At 51.4% G+C, this 21,849-nt stretch overlaps 1 protein-coding gene across 4 annotated transcripts in view; it reads left to right on the top strand.

Annotated features, from left to right (window-relative positions):
* Positions 1-19,704, top strand: part of LOC106832515 (L-gulonolactone oxidase) — a 32,097-nt gene extending 12,393 nt beyond the window's left edge. The window contains exons 7-12 of one of the 4 annotated variants that reach the window (XM_044766861.2): positions 8,986-9,093; positions 9,963-10,039; positions 14,169-14,318; positions 15,202-15,366; positions 16,775-16,865; positions 18,281-19,704. In XM_044766861.2, the coding sequence (XP_044622796.1) occupies positions 8,986-9,093; positions 9,963-10,039; positions 14,169-14,318; positions 15,202-15,366; positions 16,775-16,865; positions 18,281-18,409 (720 nt within the window). In that variant the 3' untranslated portion in view covers positions 18,410-19,704. The other 3 variants (XM_044766862.2, XM_070505154.1, XM_070505153.1) reach the window with 3 other exon arrangements.
* The last annotated feature ends 2,145 nt before the right edge of the window (positions 19,705-21,849 follow it).

The following is a 21,849-nucleotide window of genomic DNA, read 5'->3' as shown; positions in this document are numbered from 1 at the left end:
GCCAGTCGTTTAACCTTGCTAAGCCTTAATTTCCCATTTAGAAGAGAGTTAATAATGTCTATCTTAAAGTGTTGAATCTGAGGATTAAATCAGATAACATGAAACATGAGCTTCATGGCACCTAGTCAGTGACAAATGGAAAGTGTTGTTATCTAGAACTTGGTCTAAAGTCCTTACCATTGGAATTTCTAATGCATTAAACCTCAAGGCAAAGGCCTTGAATCCAGAAGGCCCCCTCCTCAGAGGCATGGTGTTTGGTGGACGTTTATCCCCAGAACTCCCAGTTGGTGACTGAGAAAGTGATTCCACAGCTCTGGAGCATGCAGCATTGACCCCTAGAGTACCAAGGCTGAGCCTGCATGGGCCAATATTGGCAAATGAGCTGCCTGATGCCTCGTCCCAAGAAAGTAGGACAAGTTCAAGACAAGGACATTTTATGGAATTGCCTGGCAGTGACAAGGTGTGGCTAAGCCAGGGAGCCCCATGAGGGTAGGGCCAGTCCACATGACTTCCTGAAGCCGTCCCAGACTCTGAGCTCTTTGGGGCCACCTTGGGACTGCCTCAACCAGCCACAATCTCCCAGACCAGTAGTAAGGGGCTGACCTAGGCCCCTTGGTTTGCTTCAAGAAGGGTTCAAAAGCATTCTACCTTCTGCCCAGTGTCAGGCATGCCGATGGAGGCTGCTGTGGAGGGCCATGGAACAATGTTCTGAGCTCCCACTGAAAAGATTGAAAAGAGGTTTTCCCTCAGCCCTCATGCCTCTAAGGTGTTCTTGGCCTTTCCCTTCTCTACTTGAAGGAGTGACCACTCCATCCTGGTCATGCAGCAGGATGTGGCAGGGACCCCCACTGAGGGACAGCCCATGCATCCTTCTCAGCTTTGTGCTGGGCAGCCCAGGCGCCCCTTTCTTCTCTTCAGCAGACCCTGGGACTGCCTACTTCTCTCCCTGCTGGCAGCTGCCACCATCCATCCTCTCTGCCTCTCAGGGTTCTCCTGCCCCTGGACTGGCTGCAGAGCAGATAGCAGACACTCCAGCTCCCCTCATCTCTGCGGCCTCTGAGGCAAGCACTCCAGCTTCTCAGCTCAAGGGCTTCTAACAGACAGAGAATGACGGAAATAGCATGCAGTGGAAGGTTACAAAGAAAGACTGTCTTGGTCCCCACTCTGAGGTTAAGCAAACAGGAGACATGGCTAATGAAGGCACCATGGTCTTGGAGCTGGGCCTCCAGGACTAGAAGACTAGCCGGCCTGCCCTGGGACTTGAAACTGAAGACAGCATCCAGTGCAGATGGCCTGGCCAGGAGCTAAAGAAATAGTTTCTAACAATGGCCAGATCCAAAGAGGGCCTGGCAGAGAGGTCTGTGATCAGAGTCAGCACTGTGGGGAAAGCTTTGGAAGAGGATGAGGTAGAGTGGGCGTAGCCTGAAGAGGTGCCCAAGGGGCTGAAATACAGCACCAAGTCAGCTTTCTTAGAGCACGAGTGTAAGAGAGATTCTGGATGAGGAGGCAATAGGACTTAACAATTGAATGTGGGATGGAGTAGGAGGAAGGAGTCAGGAATGGGGGAGCCACCGCCGAGGCAGAGAATCTAGGAGGCACAGCAGGTGTGGGGAGCAAGACGGTTAGTTTGGTTTGGGAACTTGAGTTTGAGGTGTCAGGGAGCAGGTGGTTTGCAGGTCAGAAACTCAGACGAAGGTGGGGGCTGGAAATACAGATTGAGGGGTTGTATTAGTCAGCCAGGGCTGCAGTAACAAATACCACCGACTGGGGGCTTCAACAACAGAAACTTATTTCTCACAGTTCTGGAGGCTAGAAGTCTGGGATCAAGGTGTCAGTAGGGTTGGTTCCTTCTGGGGTCTCTCTCCTTGGCTTGTAGATGGCCGCCTTCTTGCTATGTCCTCATGTGATCTTGCATCTGTGCATATCTGTCCTTATCTCCCTTTCTTATAAGAACACCAGTCATACTGGATTAGGGCCCACCCCAATGATCTCAATTTACCTTAATTACCTCTTTAAAGGCCCTATCTCCAAATTTACGGTCACATTCTGAGAGACAGAGAGTTAGGACTTCAATATTTGAATTTGGGATGGACACAATTCGACTTAAGCAGGGGTCATCAGCCCCCCAGGGGACTGGTCATGAGAGTAGATGAGATCACCCAGGGAGAGTGGGTTTGGGTGAGAAGAGAAGGGAGCCTTAGTGCTCAGACAGGAGCATCCAGTGGACGAGAGGTTGAAAAGGGTGTCAAAAAGGAGACCGAGGGGGACCAAGAAAGGAACAAAGCCAGTGAGGAGAGGGTGGGGCTGCAGAGGCAGTGGGTGCTGGCTATGCAGGACAAAGTGGTCAACAGAGTCCAAGGCCATGGGGAATCGAGGGTCAACACCCGCATGTGGTCATCAGGAGACCACTGCTGACCTCAGTGAGAAAGGTTTCATTGGAGCATTGGGCAGGTTACGGGGTGGATGAGCATTGCAGGTGAGGAAGGAGATGGGCCCCAGAGACCGCTTTCAACCAGAAAGGGGCTGTAACGTGCTTAATTGTTGAATCTATTTGCCTGCCTCTCACTTAGGTTAGAACTTGCTCATTTTTAAGCTGAATACTTTGACTCAAAGATAAAGAGATTGCTTCCTTTAGCCAGTAGGATTGGTCCCCAGGCTCCTACTAGGGTATCAGAGCTGAGTGGATGGACAGTCTCCTGACACCTGGTGCATCCTCTTTCTGCTCCTCCTTTGACCTGACTGAGATTGGCTAAGATCGATTATAGCCCAGTCCTGGTTCTAGTAGAGCTTAATCTCAGGCTGTCGCCTCTTGCGTGCGCGTGTGCACGCGTGCATGCACACACACACACACACATCCTGACTGGCCTCTCTGTCTGTCCAGATCTCAAGGGTTTTTTGCCTCCAGCTCACCTCAACCTGGAAGCTTCTAAGTTGGACACGACATCCTTGAAAACTTTAAGTGACTCTTGGGCAATGGGCCACATTCTTCTCAAAGCTTCCACCTTCTTTGACTTTGAAAGCCCGTGATGACACATGAGAAATAGCAATTGCAATTTCCTCCCCTAAAAGACAATATAGACATGCACACGTGTGCATGCACACACACACACAACTGCACAGCAATAAACACTCAACAAGGTGTAATGAAAGGGCTCTGGGGAGGGAGCCAGGGACCTCCTGTCTGGCTGTGCTGCTCACTCTGTGTGACCTTGAGCAAGTCACTCAAACTTTCTGGGCCTCTCTTTCTTTGTCTTTTAAAAGTGGGGTTGGATTAGATGAGCCCTCAGGTCTTCCTCAGCTCTCACATTCTGTAAGCCAGTGCAGCACTTGGATGCAAAACTGTGCCCCCCATCTCCTCGCCCCCTCCCCAGCCACCGTCCCCGAGACAGAGGGTCATCTCTTGCATTAATTTCTCTCCTTTGGAGCATCGGGGAAGTTCTTGGGCCTTTTCCACAAAGAGGGGCATGAACCCTGTGGAAACCCCCCCACGTTCCCATGCAGACCCCAGCTTCTCCCATGAGGGCTCCTGCAGTGGGATTCTGCTCCTCCCCCTTGTCTTTGAGTCAGTCCATCCTCCACAGATTCTCTCCCTTCCTCCTGAAGCGGCTGCTGCTGTTCCACCCAGGGCTGCAGACCCAGCGTTGGTCTCTGAGAAGCCCATCATCAGCTTCCAGCAAACCCTGCTGACAGCCTTCCCCAGCTCCAGTCGCAGGCCGTAAACAAGGGCTGCCACAAAGGGTGGGTGGCACTTTCAGCCCTGTGATTTACTCCAAGGGGTGTGTGCAATAAATGGTCCCATATTTAATTTGCTTTTGCTCTCTCCACTCAGACCAGCCTTTAAAGGGCACCTTCGAGGGGCTGCCAATGCTCAGGAGGAAAAGCTAGGATGGAGCTGGAAAGCCACAACATGGCCTGGCTCCCCTCGAAGAAATCAGCCTGCGGCAGAGGAGGCTGGATCAGAAAATCATCATTATAACCCTTTCTCCTCACTCTTGCTTGGCCTGGGATGTTTTCCCCCTAATCTGAAAGGAACAACAATTGGACCTAAGTTCCAGGAGGCGTGGAGGTCCCCGCGAACCAATAGGAAGACAGCACAGCTTGCTCTTCATGCTTTGATATCTGCTCCTGGTTCCTTGCTGTTTAGGTTCCTAGGAAACTGTCCCATATCCAGTAGGGCTGTGAGCCGTGTCCTGAGTGTCTGCCTGTATGGGGGGCTGCTCGGGGATGCATGCAGCCCCCAGCATCGTGTCCTCTCCAGGCATGGGCCTGCGCCCTGATGGCCAGGCCCCCAGGTTGTCTTGTCCTGTGCTGCAGGAGGAGCCTGCGAGGAGTCAGGGACAGGAAGCCAGGACAATGGGGTGTGATGGTTGCTTGCATGTGAAGTTACGCTTGAAGAGTCAGCTTCTTGGCCATTTTCCCTTCCCTTACATTTCTCCCCTTCCTTTCCTACTCCCTTCCTTCCACCAGCACACATTTATAGAACACCCACTGGGGATCTTCCGGCCCTGGCTTTTGGAGGAGCCCCAGGAGACCCATCGAGGGGCACAGGGTGGAGGCTGGAGTGCTTCTCCAGGTCAGAGTGCCAGGTTTTAAGCCCCTCTGTGACTCTGGATAGGGCCCCCACCTCTCTGCGCTTGGACTGCTCACCTGTGTGGTGGAGAGATGAGCACAACCGTCCCCATGGGACTGTTGGCGGGACTCGAGGAGACGCAGCCCAGGAGTCCTCTGCCCTTGCTTCCCTTTGTAGCCTCAGAGAGAGGAAGCCTCGAGGCCTCCTCTCTCAGACTCCACTCAAAGGGAACACTACCCACTGACACCTGCTCTGTGGGAAGCTTCTAGAATCTGAGTCAATACTGCACTTTCCAGGCGAGAGGTGCTGGTCGCCCTGATTTGCTCATGAGCATTGTTACCACCTCTTGACGTTTTCTTCCCTCTTTCTGCCCTGTGATCGGTTTCTGGAGGGCAAGGGTCTTCTCTGAGGCCTCTTTTCTCCTTAGGATGCACAAAATACATAGCAGTGTTCAGTACAAGGTAACTCAAGGTTAGTTGATCAAGAATTTATTAAAAATCTGTCCTTAGGCCAGCCCCAATGGCCTAGTGGTTAAAGTTCAGTGCACTGTGCGTGGGCGGCCTGGGTACCGTTCCCGAGTGCGGAACCACACCACTCATCTGTTAGTGGCCATGCTACACTGGTGGCTCACATACAAAAAAAGAAAAAAAAAAAAAAAAGAGGAAGATTTGCAACAGATGTTAGCTCAGGGCAAATCTTCCTCCGGAAAAAAAAAATCCATCCTTTTCTGGGATTTTCCCCATGTCCCGCCACCCATGCTCTGTGTGGTCTGTCTCAGATGCAGTTCTGTGCTTCCCAGTAGTGACTCTCTTAAATATATCTCAACACGATTTCTGAATGCTGCTCAAAGCCATATGAGGGGAAAGGGCCGTGCCCAGTCCCCTGGGAGAGTGGGAATCAGTGCTTCAGGGCGCAGGGAGGTGGGGCAAGGAAAGACGGCTAGTTCAGTTTCAGGAAGGTGGTGCCGAGAACGGGCCAGGCTTCATGGCTTTTCATGACCACGTCTCAGCATTTCCGACTCGTGCAGTCTGGTCCGTGTGGAATCGCAGCCAGTTAGGGATGTGAGGATTTTAGAAATCATTGTCGACCTTTGGTCCTTTATGCCACCCAAACCATAATGAGACGTGACAAGTGCTGGCTGCCAGTGTCCCTCTTCCCCCATGCCCCAGGAAGGATTGGTCTGGGTGACACAGCAGCCTTGTCAGCAGCATCCAGATGCCACCACTCTCTTGGATGGCCATCCACTGATGACTGGGTGACCCCTAGCTGTGGGACGCAGAGCCCCCTGCTTCTGCTCACAAGCCTGGTAACCAGTTCCCAAAAAGCCAAATCAGTAGTGCCACAACTCTAAATGAGGGGGACAGAACCCACTAGAACCCTTCATGCCAATAACATGCCAAGGAGGAAACTCGTCGGGGGCCCAAACTCCTTTGACAGTGTTCCCAGGAAACACAAGTCAGATCAAGGAAATCCGTGATCCCGGGGGGCATCTTCCTCCACACAGGATTGTTTGTGGGCCCCGAAGGGGGAGCATTTAATTCACAACGGGATGGGGCCTGGGGTAATTCCGTCATTCGGGGACCACTTGCTGCTGAGTTCGGGGGCACGGAGGGTACAGAGCTGCGTCATGCATGGTTCTTGCCTCCTGAAGCTTATAACTGAGTGTAAGGAATAAGCTATGCTGTGGTCCTCTAATGCACGGAGGAAAAAAAGTGACAGGTGCAGGGAGAGAGGCACAAAATGGGATGTGGGGGGGACTCTCACCCCTCCATCCTAGGTGGAAAGGTGGATATGTGTCTCAGGCACCCAAGCTGAGAAAAGGGCGCCATCACATTTACTGCTAGGCCTCTGGGCAGTATGGTGGGATGGCCCAGGATGCTAAGACATGAGGAAATGGGGTTTTTCTGCTTTCTAGTGTCCCAGCCACATCCTCCAGGCCAAGCCACCAGGCTGTGTTCCCTGCTTTCCCAGGAGAAAATCAGCTCCCCGCAGAGGTTTCTACATGAGAGCTCTGGCCCCATGTGTCCATCACCCTGCCAGGGTGGAAGTGACAGTGACAGGGGGTCCTCGAGTTTCTTCCTGAACTTTTCCCAGGCCTATGGCACAGCAAGAAAGGCCCCGCTCTGCAAATAAGGCATCACAGAGTCCTCCAGCATTTACCGTGTGCGAGGCCCTGTGCCAACGGCTCTGGGGCAGGGGTCTGGGAAACCACGGCCCTCAGGCAAAACCTGGCTCGCTGCCTGTGTTTGTAAGTAAAGTTTTATTGGCACGCAGCTGTGCTCATCGTTGACATATTGCCTAAAGCTGCTTTCACACTAGCATGGCAGAATTAAGTAGTTGCAGCAGAGACTCTATGGTGCCCAAAGCCTAAAATTTTTACTATCCGGCCCTTTATAGAAAAATTTTGCTGATCTCTGCTCTAGGGAGAAAACCAATGATGAGTGAAATAGTCTCTGATCTATAAAAGACTATTGATGAATTTCAAAGACATATATGCTTTATTGCAATAACTGCAATATAATTCTGGATTGGATGCAGTGTAAGTGGAAGACACTTAGAATGGGCAATGGCTTTATGGGAGCGCTTAAATTTCAGCACATCTCAGTTTAGATCGGTCACTTCTGAGGTGCTCCATGGCCACTTGTGGTGGTGGCTACTGTGTGGTGTGTGGCTCTGTAAGGAGGCCTCTGAATGCTGAACTGAGAGGTTTGGGCTTTATTCTGTAGGAAACAGAGAGCTGCTGGGGATTTTTGAGCTGTGTTTTGGGATGCTTCCCTGTGGATGCTGTCTGGAGAGATGAAAAATTGGGCAAATTATGAGGCTAGTGCAAGAGCACAGGTGAGAGCTAAGAGAGGCCTGGACTAAGTCACAGCGGCAGGAGTGGACTGGAAGAGAAGACTGAAGGGACATTTGCAGAAATACAGAGTGACCAACAGATTGGGGCGGCGTGGGGCGGGGGAGGTTTAGGATGACAGCCAGAAGGCAACAATTGTCCGCCCATTCCTTATAACCCGCCAGCCATGTCAGGCATCAGTTACTAAGTCAGGGGAGCTCCTTGACGGTTGTGACAAGGATCCAGAATTCTAAAATTCCACAGCTCCCAGACACTCCAAACCTAAGTTCGAGATGGGCTCATCTCTGTGGTTCATCTTGGCTTCATCTTCCTTCTTGGTCGGATGTGGAAATAGTCATCCTTCCTCAATCTCACCAAGCTCTTTGCACATTGTATGATCCACAGTTGGATCCAACCATTTGTCTATGCAGGGTACCAAATTCCCCGCAGTGTATTTGATCAATAAGCTTTTTTTTTCTGGCACTACAGTCCTCCCTCGCTCACATGTTGAGTTGGCAGCTTACAAAGTTCTTTCACATCCATGATCTCCTTGCTCCTCACAAAAGCCCTGAAAGGAAGGAAAGAAGGAAAGATGTTACTGTCTTCACTCTGCAGGCGAAGAGTTGTACCCAGAGGCCTCAAATGGCCTTCTGAGAGTCGCAGCTAGGAACTTTGAGGGGCGTAGGACTGGTGCCCTAGCATGTGCCAGCAGTGCTCAAATTCAGGAGCTTCTCATAGATTATCTCATTCCATCCGCACGAGTGCCCACGTGTTATTGATGAGAAAACCGAGGCTCAGGGTACACGGCTCCTCCAAGGCTGTGCAGCTGGTGAGCTGCAGGACCAAGACTTGAATCCAGAGCCTACTCTAAGACCGGTGCTCCTCCCCAACCTCCCAGCTGCCTGTCAAACCCAAAATCTGTCTTGCTTTGGCTCAGAATCTGTCCTGTGTCAGCTTGGTGGGTGTCAGGGAGATACGGTTTGCTCTCTGATGTTAAATCCAGGCGTGCAGTAATGAGCCATGTTCCAGTGGGCTCTCCTGTTCATTTTATCGAGGACCTACGATGTGTTAGGCATTATGGGGATAAGAGATGATGGAGATGATGACGATGATGACGACGACAATATAAGGGTAATAGTAGTAGCAGTAGAAGCTTACTCTACAGTGCTTACCATGTTCCTGACACCATTTTAAGCACTTTCTAGCCATTAGTGCATTTAATCTTCATAACAGTCCTGACATGAGTACTGTTATTAGTCCCATTTTACAAAGGAGAAGCCTGAGGCACGGAGATGTTGGGTCGCTTGCCCAAACTCATATAGCTAGTAATTGCTCAAGCCAGGACACGTAAGAAATCGTTTCTATCCTCTCAGCTATTCGGGGAAGTCAGCATGTAAGTGGACCATTTTAATGCCCAGCATATTATAAGACACATTCCGTGCCATTTGGCCCTGTTAGGACAATGTTGAGTATTTTCTTTTGATGGCGGGAAACTGAGGCATGCCTGGGCCCTGACTTCCAGCTCTCCCTACCACCATCCTGAGACCAACACAGCCTTCCTTTTTCCTTCTGTCGAGGTCAGGTTCTTGACAACCTGGACAGCCATCTGAAGAAATCCGAATACTTTCGCTTCCTCTGGTTCCCGCATAGTGAGAATGTCAGCATCATCTACCAGGACCACACCAACAAGGTAGCCACGGGCGTCATCCCCCTCCTCATACGCAGCCTGCAGTCCCCACACCCTTCCAGCTCCCAGGGCAGCTGAGATTTGTTATCATCCTAATGGTCAGTGAGATGTGAGAGGGAAAGCAAGGGTGAGCATGCGTGAGCATGAGGCGAGAAGAGAAAAGGCCAGAGGGTGGAAGGAAAAGGAAAGTGGGCCCAGTGTGGGTCCAGTGTGTCCGCGGGTAGGGACGTGTAGGGGGAGGTCAAGAGACGGCCTAGATGTGGGGGGAGCAGAGGACAAAGTGTGAGCAGGACAGGACAGGGTAAGGCGGAGTCCTAGGCAGGTGGGCTGGACCTCGGAAACCATCTAATACAGCCCACCTTCCCTCCGACACCCCTGTCTTTCCCACCCCCGACTGTGTGAGTGAAGGAACCTTTCGTCTCTCCCCCACGTCCTTAGCAAACAGGCTGCTTCTCAGCAGAAGAGAACAAAGCCACCACTTAGGGTACACGTTGATGGGCCAAGTCAGGCAAAGGCCGGGACACCCACTGTGTGTGGGGCTGGTGTGGGGTTCACAAAGGGTGATCGCTGGACACCTGCTCACGGGCTCTGAAGAGGAGAGACAAGTGCACATCTTTGTCTTGTGCAAAATAAATACATACATACATAACATGAAATGAAAGGAGGTGGGAATTGGCTGTACCACCAAGAAGTGAAGCTTTCAACTGTCCTGGCAGGTGGGTCACCCCTCCGCCACCCACCTGTGCATGCGCCACACACACATACGCACAGCCACTCCTGGGACACACTTCCCTCTAAGGGGACGCTATGATGCGTAGGTCAGAAGGCGTCTCAGCTCTGGCCCTGCACTGATCACAGCTTCTGTTTCCCAGCCCCCCTCCTCTTCAGCCAGCTGGTTTTGGGACTATGCCATCGGATTCTATTTACTGGAGTTCCTGCTCTGGATCAGGTAGGAGCACAGAGGTGCCCTTTCCCAGCTTGTGCCTATGCTGTTGAGGATGTGGTCCAGCAGAAGGAGGACACCCTCACCTTCGTGCATGCAGACTGGGTCTGTCTCCGGGGTCTAAAGCAGTGGTTTTCAACTCTGCCTGCACATGCAAATCACCTGGGGGAACTTTTAAAAAAATACCCAGGCCCCGCTCTCTGGCCCACGGGTGATGTGAATCTTTTCATATTGTCCTGTTTTCTACCTCCTTCCCAGCCTAAAATCTGCTCATGTTCAGGCCCCATGTCTGCCCCTGGACATGTAACTATGAGAGTTGAGGAGGATTTTACGGAGCCTCGAGTGGTGGCTTTGTGTCCAGACAAGACAGGAAATGGCATCATATAAAACTTTTTGAAATATTTCACACATACAAAATAATATGGGCAACATATATTTAAAGTATAAAGAATAATATAATAAGCACCCATGTCCTCACCACCAGCTTAAGAAATGAAACAACGCAGTGCCACTGGAGTCCTCTTTGTGGCTCTCTCAGATCACAGTGCCTCAAGAGGAAACCATCGCCCTGAATTCATGCTTATCTTTCTCTTCTTTTTATTTACACTGCAGTTTTTTGAATCCTAAAATAATAAATTTTTTTTTTTAAAGATTGGCACCTGAGCTAACAACTGTTGCCAATCTTCTTTTTTTTTCCTGCTTTTTTCTCCCCAAATCCCCCCAGTACATAGTTGTATATATTTTTTTTCTTAGTTGTGGATCTTTCTAGTTGGGGCATGCGGGACGCCGCCTCAACATGGCCTAATGAGCGGAGCCATGTCCGCGCCCAGGATGCGAACCCTGGGCCGCAGAAGCGGAGTGCATGAACGTAACCACTCGGCCACCGGGCCGGCCCCTAAAATAATAAATTCTGTGGCTTAGCTTTGTTAGCAATATTTATCCATGGTGATATGGATAGCTCTAATTATTCATTATTCACTGCATGCGTTTCCCACCCTGCATTTGTCCATACTCTTATTGATGGCTAGTTGGGTTCTTTCTAGGATTTTTTCTGCCATTACAGTGTTGCTGTGAGCATTCTCCAACACTGCTCCTGATGCTTTTTTCTGTCTTGAGGATACACTCACGAGTGGAATGCTTGGACCATCAAGTATGAGCAACTTTAGCTTTATCAGATCAAATTGTTCTCCGAAGTAGTTATACCAAGTTCCTCCCCAGGCACTGTAAGAGTCTCTGTGCTCTGCAGCTGGCCAAAATCGGAATTGTCAGGCTTTTAAATTTTTGCGTGATATGTACTAAATGGTATCTCATTGTGGTTTTTAGTCCTTGTTTCCCAGATTATTAATAAGGTTACACAGCTTTTCAATATATTGATCCTTCAGATTTCTCTTCTGTGAAGTGCCTATTGACATATTCTGCCCTTTTTAAAAATCAGGCAGTTTTTTTTTTTTTTCTGTTTTGTAGGGTTTTATTTACCTATATTTTGAGCACTAGCCCTCTGTTGGTTATATGTATTGCAACATCTTCTCCCTGTCTGTGTCTTGTCTTTCACTTGTATGGTGTTTTTTGGTGTGTAGATGTATTTAATTTTCATAGAGTAAAATTTAGCCATCTATTCTTTTATCTTTGGGACTTTTGTGCTTTGTTAAGAAACCCTTCCCTTCCAAAGGTCGTAAGAGCCCATCAGAGGTGGCACTGATGACAGCACCTGGGGAACTGGCTAGTGTTCCTGTCAGTTCTGGACGGGGCTAAGACCTTTGGCACTTGAGGTCTGAATCCAGGCATCCGGGAAGAGTTGGCCCCTTTCCTTCAGGGCGTCATCCCCTCCTGAGGGTTGGGGAGCTGGAGATGGCTTCAGATGGGCCCCACGTTTAGGGGCAGACACCAAGCTGTGAAGAGGACTAACTGCCTAGAAGGCGTTAGGAAGTGAAGCACAAGACGACTTCTTGGATCTGGGCAGGGAAGGGACAAGCTGCGTGCGTGAGCTCAGCCTGCGGCCGTCACTCTATCAGATTATGGATTGAGGGTGAGAGTGGAAAATGCCCGGTCAGGCTTTCTCTCCAGCTTCCATCACAGCAGCTCGGCAGCTTTATGCGCCTGTGTCTGTGGAGTCGGAGCCCAGCGAGCATTCAAATAAATTGGGCTATAAATCACAGCTGCCGCATCCCGGCAGGGCCGGATGCTCTGAGAGAGCTCCACAGCCTCTGAGCTGAGCCCACATTGCTCCAGCCTAGTAGCTTCTGGAAATTGTGTCCACCCAGCCTCCCTCCTGCAGCTCTGGGCTGAGCCGTGTGCCTGAGGCTGCAGGAGGGAAAAGTAAATAACAGCCTGGGTACTTGGTGGCTTAATGGCTGCTTTGCAGTAAGACTTACAATACTCCTGTGAGGGCAGGGACACCGTCTGTCCTGTCACACTTGATCTGTGGTGCCCCAAACAATGACTGGCACCAGAGGAGGCTCATAGATAATTGTGTAAGAAATGCCTAATGAAAAGTTTGGTCCCTGTCCTTGAGGAGTTCCGTAGCCGTCAGCTGTAGGGGTGAGGGTGGTGGCCATAGCTGACCAGGAGGGAGAGGCAGGCTGCCTGTCAGCAACAGGTCCCTGCAGGTTGAGCCATGGCCAGGACCAAGCTCGGCGCCTGTGGTTAGGACAGTCCTGTGCCCTGGGGCCAGTGGAAGCCCCCACCATGGCTAGGCTGGCCTCTGAGACACGGAGAGCATCTGCCTTGAGAGAAAACATCCCCCTCCCCATGCACCCCTGCAGCAGGTACCCATATGTGAGTCACAGGAAACCCGGGCAGCTTGGGACCATGGAAGGAGCATGAGCTCTGGATTCAAGTGGACCTGAACTCTGATCGTCGCCTCTTAATTTACCTGCTGTGTGACTCTGGGTAAATGACTCAGGCTCTCTGTGCTGTGGTCTACCTATATATAAAGCAGAGCTGGTAGCAATGATTGGGTTGTTGGGAGGATTCAATGTCAAGTCCATATGAATCACTAGATGTTCCTTCCCTCCCTTCTCACAAAGGCCCACAAAGGCTCCCTGTGCCCCACCTAAGTGGCAGAATGCAAAGCCCTGGATCCGCTGGTGTTGTCTGCAACCCCACATGAGGTGCTCTGATGGCATCCCTCTGCTGGGATGGATTTACGGCAGATGATGAGATGGCAGGGATGGGACGAGGGACAGGCCTGTGGGCAGAGGCCACCTGCAAGGAGGGAGAGGGAATGACCCAGAGCAAGAGGCCTGCTCCACGTGGGGTTCCAGGCCCACTGATCTCAAAGCAGGCAGCCTATTCATGTTTTAACCAAACCCAGAAAACCACCGAAGCCAGACTGAGCCTTGTCACCAGGAGTCCTCAGTGACTCCAGGAGAGGCACAAGCTGCTGCTGAGGCCATCAGAGCCCGCTCAGCTCTGCTCACAGGGCCCGGGCGGGCAGGAACTGACTCTTGAGGGGGATGACCCGACAGGCCCCTGCGAGCTGTCCCGCAGCCGGCCTCTGGCCTGTGTCCCCTCTGGCCCCTGCCAGCACTGGCTCACCCCTGTCCCGGCCCCTTGATGAACCTGAGGACATTATGTAAGTGAAATAAGCCAGATACAAAAAGACATATACCATATGGTCCCCTTACATGAGGTATTAGAGGAGTCAACTCCTGGAGACAGAAACAGAATGGGCGTCACCAGGGGCCGGGGGGAGGGGAAAGAGGAGTTCTTGTTTAACGGGGACAGAGTTTCAGTTTTGCAAGTAAGTGTCTGGAGATTGGTTGTACAACGACGTGAATATACGTAACATACTGAACTATACACGTAAAGATGGTTAAGATGGTAAATTTTATGTTACGTGTTTTTTACTACAATTAAGGAGGAAAAAAACCCAGACACTGAAAACGACCTAGCCATTCATGGGGAGTAGTGGGGTAAAACGTGGGATACCCACGGCTGGACCCCTCGCCGCTGTGGAGAGAAAGACTGGGAGCGACGTTCGGGTTCCCTGGAGGGCTGGAGACAAGCCGAGGGGCAGAGCGTGTGGGGACCAAGGCCCGGTTTGTGAAGCACTCAGCCCAGTGCCTGGCACACAGCTGGCACTCACTAAGTGCTGGCTACTGGGGTCATTATGTGCCCCTGCCTGCCCCTCCAGCACCTTCCTGCCGGGCCTCGTGGGCTGCATCAACCGCTTCTTCTTCTGGCTCCTGTTCACCGGGAGGAAGGAGAACAGCAACCTGAGCCACAAGATCTTCAGCTACGAGTGCCGCTTCAAGCAGCACGTCCAGGACTGGGCCATCCCCAGGTGGGCGCGGGTCAGCGTCAAAGAGGCCGCGGTGGGGACTGCCAGCCAGCCTCCCGGGCCCACCTATCCTTAGTGGGGCCACTCCGGAGCCCGAGCCCCCTTCCGGTGCCTTCCCCCAAGCACCCCGCCTCTCTGGGATAATCGGTCAGGGAGTCCCCTCCACTCTCCCCGGCAGCCCCTCTCCAGCCGTGGGGCTGGGTGACACAGGCTCAGGCGTGGAACGTGCTGCTTCCTGCCCAGCTTCCCGTGTTCCTGAAGGACTGGGCCCTGCATTCAGTCTCTCAGGCGGCACAGCCCGTCCATGATGGGGCCGGGTCTCTGCATCGGGAGGGACCCCAGGCACGGAGCTAGGCTGGGTCTGCACCCGACCACCCTGCAGCTTTCTCTCTGAATTGTCTGCTGTCTTCCCCTCTCTCCAGGCAAAGGAGGGGATGGTGCCCAGGGCTTAGGGGATGCCTCTGTTTCTGTGCCCGGGGTTGGGGCTGCCGGGCGCTCTAGGCGGGAATGTTAGAAGCAGCAGAGATATTAGAATCAGAGTGACTTTACTCTTAAGAAAAGGAAGAGGGTGTGGGACAGCTATGGCCAGAGATCCCAGGGCAGCCCCTGATTCGGAGGGCGGGGAGCAGGGGGAGTGGATAGAAATCATCCTGGAGGTTGAACCAGCAGCAGCAGGTAGAGCTCCAGGGGGCGCACCCACAGGCTTGCTCCCATGAGGAGGGCTTTGAGAGCAGCTGGGAGCCAGGAGCTGGGAGCCCCTGTCACCAGGTGGGGACAAGGGACGCTGCGGCCTGCCCTCGGCTGGGAGGCCACGCAGAGCCTCCTGCAATGGCTCCTGGAGGTCCCTTCCTGAGGTCTGGGTTCTGTCCCCCTGGGCTGAGTGCAGAGAGAAGACCAAGGAGGCCCTGCTGGAGCTGAAGGCCATGCTGGAGGCCAACCCCAAGGTGGTGGCCCACTATCCGGTGGAGGTGCGCTTTGCCCGGGGGGACGACATCCTGCTGAGCCCCTGCTTCCAGAGGGACAGCTGCTACATGAACATCATCATGTACAGGTGACCGCTCACTGAGGGGCGGGGTGGGGGGGAGGGCAGCCCCTCAGCTCTGAAAGGACCCTCTGCGTCCCTGTCTTCCTTTCAAGGCCAGTTCAAATGCCACCTGCTGCAGGGAGACTTCCCTGACCCTGGCAGCAGCAAATACATAGTCCCTCGCTCTCCTTCGAGTTCCAGCCTCTATTATGTTAATACAATAATTAATATTGATAATAAGTACTGTTAATATGAGTAGCTACCATTTGTGAAGCTGATATTATGGAATGACAAATGTGTGCTAATTCACGTGCCTCCTCTTGTCAATGATTCTGAGAGCCTGCAATGCTGTGTTGAGAGAAGGATTCTGAGGCCAGGCTTAAGATCAGCAGAAAAGAAGACCACGCTTGACGCGAGGTGTCTGCAGGCTGCGTTTGCCCTCCTGACCTGCTCCGCCGGGCGCTATGCCGACAGCTTGCGCTCCTGACAGCATTGTCTTATTCCTAGCTGGTTCCGCAGCGGTCTCCAGTATGACATGGCTTATGGATAGGCATAGTTTAAGAAGCTCATCTTTTCTGCGATGTCCTGTTCAAGATGTGTCTTCCTCTGTCTCTTCTTGCCCATCTCTCATTGACAAAAGCCCTTCTCTGACTTTGCAAAAGAAAAACATACCTGTCACCCAGCCTCCACCTTACTATGGTGCATTCCTGCAGCATGCAAAAGCCCCAGACTTGCAGGATGCCCAGGGGACAATTCAGGGAGGCACTGCTCTGGAGGGGAGTCCCAGAAAGCCAGAAAAGAGAGTTCCTGAAAGACATATTGAAGGAGGGGCAGCTTATTTCACGTGGGGACAAACTTGTGGCAAGGCTCAGACTTGTCTGTCCATCCGTCTGTCTGTCTTCTCCCTACCTGTGAATGCAGATTCAGAAGTGGGAAAGTTGCCATGGATGCATCATAACGTGTTTGTTTGCATTTTAAGAAGTTCTGACTTGGACTTTTTCAGTCAGGAAGTCTGACTTGGAGAGGACGGACCACCTAGGTTGTATGGCTGTGCTTTCCATACGTCGAGTGAGGCAATTCCGAAATCCCTAGGCTTTGTCAAAAAGATATCATCTATATATATTATTTTTAAATGTTTATGTGTGTGTATATATGTACACAAATCTGTAAAATTATTTAAATTCACGATAAATTTCAGATGCCAACTGAAAAATATGTGAGAGAATGCAAATGTTTTCCAAATCCTCCTGGGGTTGAGCACTGAGCAAAAGCCCTCAGGTTGCTGGTCACTGCTGTCCGTGTCCTGAGGGCACAGCCACGTCTTGCTCTCCATGCCTCGTGCCAAGTGCAGGGCATCGCCGGGAGAAGTGCCAGATGACTATGGGAGGGACGGCAAGGAGCGAGGGGGCCTCACCTCCTTCTGCCCCCGCCCCAGGCCCTACGGCAAGGACGTGCCGCGGCTGGACTACTGGCTGGCCTACGAGACCATCATGAAGAAGGTCGGGGGCAGGCCCCACTGGGCCAAGGTAGGACTCGCCAGTCGGAGCCCCCAGGGGGCGAGTCAGTCGGGGAGCTGCTATGGGCCGCGGTTCCACCAGAGGGCGCCTCTCTCCCCTGTTCCTCTGCCTGCCAGGGCCTGGGATATGCAGAAATGTGGGGCTGAGCAAGTCCAGGGAAGGAGGGGCTCCCCTGGCCCACCCAGACCCCAGCTTCCCTCTGCATTCACGTTCCAATAGCCCAGTGACTGTGAGTCCCTCCAAGTTTTCCGAGAAATTCCTCATCTTTCATTTCATTTGATTCTCATGGAACCCTACAAGCAGGATAAGGCAGGAGTCAGTGAGCTCATTCAACAGATGGGAAACTGAGGGTGTCTCGGAGATGATGGGACTGACTTACTGATTAGCAGTAGAATTGGGGCCAGAGCCCTCTCCACTGTCACACTGCCAGGTGGCAAAGGGAATGGGGAGTTTAATGCCACATTTTAACACCTTCCTTCTTTACTTTTCGAGAACTTCGTTCCTACTGTTTGGATTTCTGCGTTACGTGTGTAAGTGCATGTGTGCATTCGTGTGCATGCATGCGTGTGTGTGTGCATACAGGTGTGGGTGTGGGTATGTGCATTCGTGTGCATGCATGCGTGTGTGCGTGCATACAGGTGCGGGTGTGGGTATGTGCATTCGTGTGCATGCGTGTGTGTGTGCATACAGGTGCGGGTGTGGGTATGTGCATTCGTGTGCATGCATGCGTGTGTGTGTGCATACAGGTGCGGGTGTGGGTGTGTGCATTCGTGTGCACGCATGCGTGTGTGTGCGCATACAGGTGCGGGTGTGGGTATGTGCATTCGTGTGCATGCGTGTGTGTGTGCATACAGGTGTGGGTGTGGGTATGTGCATTCGTGTGCACGCATGCGTGTGTGTGCGCATACAGGTGCGGGTGTGGGTATGTGCATTCGTGTGCATGCGTGTGTGTGTGCATACAGGTGCGGGTGTGGGTATGTGCATTCGTGTGCATGCGTGTGTGTGTGTGCATACAGGTGCGGGTGTGGGTATGTGCATTCGTGTGCATGCATGCGTGTGTGTGTGCATACAGGTGCGGGTGTGGGTATGTGCATTCGTGTGCATGTGTGTGTGTGTGTGCATACAGGTGCGGGTGTGGGTATGTGCATTCGTGTGCATGCGTGTGTGTGTGCATACAGGTGCGGGTGTGGGTATGTGCATTCGTGTGTATGCATGCGTGTGTGTGTGCATACAGGTGCGGGTGTGGGTATGTGCATTCGTGTGTATGCATGCGTGTGTGTGTGCACGCATACAAGTGCAGTGTGTCTGCCTCGGGATAGGGAAGTCACACATACAGGCACAAGGACTCAGGGGTGCCTGTTTGCAGCCCTGCTGAAATGCCAGCTCCAGGGAATGAGGACTGTTGTATCTGGTTGCTTCCACAGGCCCACAACTGTACCCGGAAGGACTTTGAGAAAATGTATCCTGCCTTTGCGAAGTTCTGTGCCATCCGAGAAAAGCTGGACCCCACTGGGATGTTCCTGAATGCGTATCTGGAGAAGGTGTTCTACTGAAGCAGAAACAGAAAATAAGTCCAACCCGCCCCATCCCGTCCCCCAGGCCCGTCTCCAGTGAGCTTGCAGGCTCAGTGTCCCACCGGCCTGACGGGGAGAGACCTCTCCCCGACCCCGGGCCCTCTGCTGCCGCACTGCAGCTGCTCCGACCCACGGGGATGAGCCTGGATCTGGGCAAGCTCCTTCCCCCCTCCTTTGTCCTCACAGCAAACCATGCAAGAAAGAGTGCCCACATCCCCGTGTACCTCTCCATGTGGCACCCCCTTTTCCTGAGCCTACGATCACCACATCCTGTTTTCCCAGGAGATAGAGAAGCCCCAAAATGTTGTGTGTGTCTAGGAGGTTGGGAATTCAGTCGTTCGTAGGTTCTACCTGCCAGCTGGATGTCTGTGGCTCCAGAGGTCCCCTCTCCAGTCCTCTTAGGCAGGGGCCCCCTTGGCATGTGTTTGGGCACAGAAGTCATGTGTACTGTGCTCTCCTTTCTTTCACTCTTGTGGGTCTTTCAAATGCTCAGGTGAGTGGCCCCTGCCCTGGGACTGCCATCTTCCAGGTGGTTTCCCCTGTCCGTCTGACCTCCCATAGCCTGACCCTAGGCGTGTCTGTTTCAGGGGGTGTTTGAGGAGTGGGACTCTCCTTGTCTTCTCTTTAATAAAGGGCAAGAACTGACTCACTCTCTGCCCCCCTCTTCCCCTCTGAGGCAGTCCTCTGGGAGCAGGAGGCTCTCTGATGCCTGGCTTCCCTCTGGACGTAATGGCCCTTGGACTTTTCTGGAAGATGCTCCTCATATTCCTTTTGCAAACTTAGTTTCAATTTGTGTCTGACATACCACGCTTTGTGGTTCTTCTTTCAGGGAGCTTTTGTTGAATATCTACTAGGGGCCAAGTGCTTTGGAGGAATTAAAAGAGCCCAAAGCAGGTTCCTGGCCTCAAGAAATTTATATTCTAATCACATATCTCATAACAGGTTACTATCTAGAATATATAAAGAACTCCTACAACTCAACAACAAAAAACCAAACAACCCATCAAAAATTGGGCAAAGGACTTGAATAGACATTTTTCCAAAGATATACAATTGGTCAATAAGCACATGAAAAGATGCTCCATATCACCAACCATAAAGGAAATGCAAATAAACCACAATGAGATACCACTTCTCACCCAATAGGATCACTATTATCCAAAAAACAGAGAAACAAACAGAAAATGCCAAGTGTTGTTGAGGACGTGGAGAAATTGGAATCCTTGTGCATTGCTGGTGGGAATGTAATAAAATGGTGCAGCCACTGTGGAAAATGCTATGGTGGTTCCTCAGAAACATTAAACATAGATCTACCACACGATCCAGCAGTTCCACTTCTGGGCGTGTACCCAGCAGAACTGAAAGCGGGGACTTGAACAGCTACTTGAACACCCAGGCTCATAGCAGCTTGTTCACCGTGGCCAAGAGGTGGAAGCAATACAAGTGTCCGCTGATGGGTGAATGGGTAAACAAAACATGGTATATATACACAGTGGAATATTACTCAGCCTTAAAAAGGGAGGGAATTTTGATACATGCTACAGCATGGAGGAACCTTGAGGATGAATGCTAAGTGAATTAAGCCAAACACAAAAGGACAAATACTTTATGATTCCACTTATATGAGGCACCTGGAGTTGTCAGATTCCTAGGGACAGAAAGTGGAGTGGTGGTTTCCAGGGCTGGGGGAGGGGGAATAGGGAGTGAGTGTTTAACTGGCACAGAGTTTCACTTTGGGAAAATGAAAAAGCTCTGGAGATGGATGGTGGCGATGGTTTCACAGCAATGTGAATGTACTTAATGCCGCTGAACTATACACTGAAAAATGGTTAAAATGGTGACTTTTATGTTATATATTTTTTGTCCCAATAAAAATAAGGAAATTTATATTCTCGTTCAGGGAAGCAAGACTAACTCGCATAGGACGTTAAATAGCCATACCAGGGAGAATATGATGAAGTACTGTGAAGGCCCGGCCAGCCCACCTGGATGAGACCTCCTCAGGGAGCCTGGCTCAGCCAGAAGACCCACATCCATGGCCGTGAGAGCAAGAACTAACCCTTGACAGGACCGGCTATGTAATTTGCAGGGCCCAGTGCAAAACAATTAAGAATTTCAAGAGGGTGACAGCAGAGCATTAGACCAGGCACAGGGTCCTCTGAGCACTACACAAGTCGTGCTCCCATGAAACTGGCCCTGCTGGCCACTGCAAGGCATGGCAGTCAGCTCACTAGACTGGAGCACTGAGCGACTTCATCAAACGCAATCTAGGTGTTGCTCTGAAGGTATTTTGTAGGTGTGGTCAACGTCTATAATCCGCTGAATTTACGTAAAGGAGATTACTGTCGGTAATGTAGGTGGGCCTCATCCAATCAGTTGAAAGGCCTTCAAAGCCAAAATTGAGGTTTCTGGGGGAAGACTAAATTCTGCCTCAGGAGCTCCTGACTGGTTTCCAGCCCACGGAGCTGCCCACCAGATTTCAGTCTTGGGAAATCATGTGAGCCAATTCCTTGAAATAAACCTAATATAAATATACACATTGGTTCCGTTTCTCAGGAGGACCCTGTCTAACACATAAGGAAAGAGATGGATTCTGAAGTTAACACAAAGAAAGCACAGCAGGCTAAACCCTGAGGCTTTGGAAATCATGGAGTCCAAATCATTCCCATGTTCTACAGATGAGGAAACCAAGGCTCAGAGTGGTGAAGAAACTTGTCCAATGTCACACAGCCAGTTAGGAAATGCAGTGGCTTCAAACTTTTCAAACAAAGTATGCTCGCGGCCCTATATTTTCTATAGATTGAATTCAGCTTTTAAAATCCATGAGTTTTGCACTCTATTCTTTTATATAATTGTGTTTTAAACTTTTGAATAATATTTTATTTTCCGAATCTGTAAATGACACTTCTGCTCTCAGAGGGAGTGCCATGCTGGTTCTGTGGTCTTCTGGCACCCGTGGGAGAAGTACAGATGTGAAGGGACACAGCCCAATGGCCTAAGTCTGAACAACCTCGGGGCTCAGTAAAACTTCAATTCCTGGAATGCTGAGGCAAAAGAATGTTCTGGAAATCGACTTTATAATTCATTACCAGAGAACCCGGGTGCCCTTTCCGATTCAGGCTTTGATGAATATCATTTGCTCTTCCTTTGATGTGGGATCTTCTGCAGCCTGAAGGTCATCCTTCCCAAAGAGTTCTCATTGCAGAGTCCTCTTGATCTCAAGTGGTGCGCTCCGAGCCTGTAAATGGGGCTCTTGAGGGCATGGCTGGTACAGACCCACTTTTCTTCTCCTTCCTCCCTTCCTCCTTGCTACTTCTGTCCCAGGTCCCACTGGCGGCGCTGCCCTGATTTGTCAAGCCTCGGGTAGCATGTCTGCAAACTGCGGCCCAGCCTGCTGGTCTCAGGAGACTTGGAAGATC

This window comes from Equus asinus, chromosome 3, assembly GCF_041296235.1.
Source record: "Equus asinus isolate D_3611 breed Donkey chromosome 3, EquAss-T2T_v2, whole genome shotgun sequence".
Lineage (NCBI taxonomy): Eukaryota > Metazoa > Chordata > Mammalia > Perissodactyla > Equidae > Equus > Equus asinus.
The sequence above is the reverse complement of the archived record's forward strand: the minus strand, read 5'-3'. Positions and strand labels throughout refer to the sequence as shown.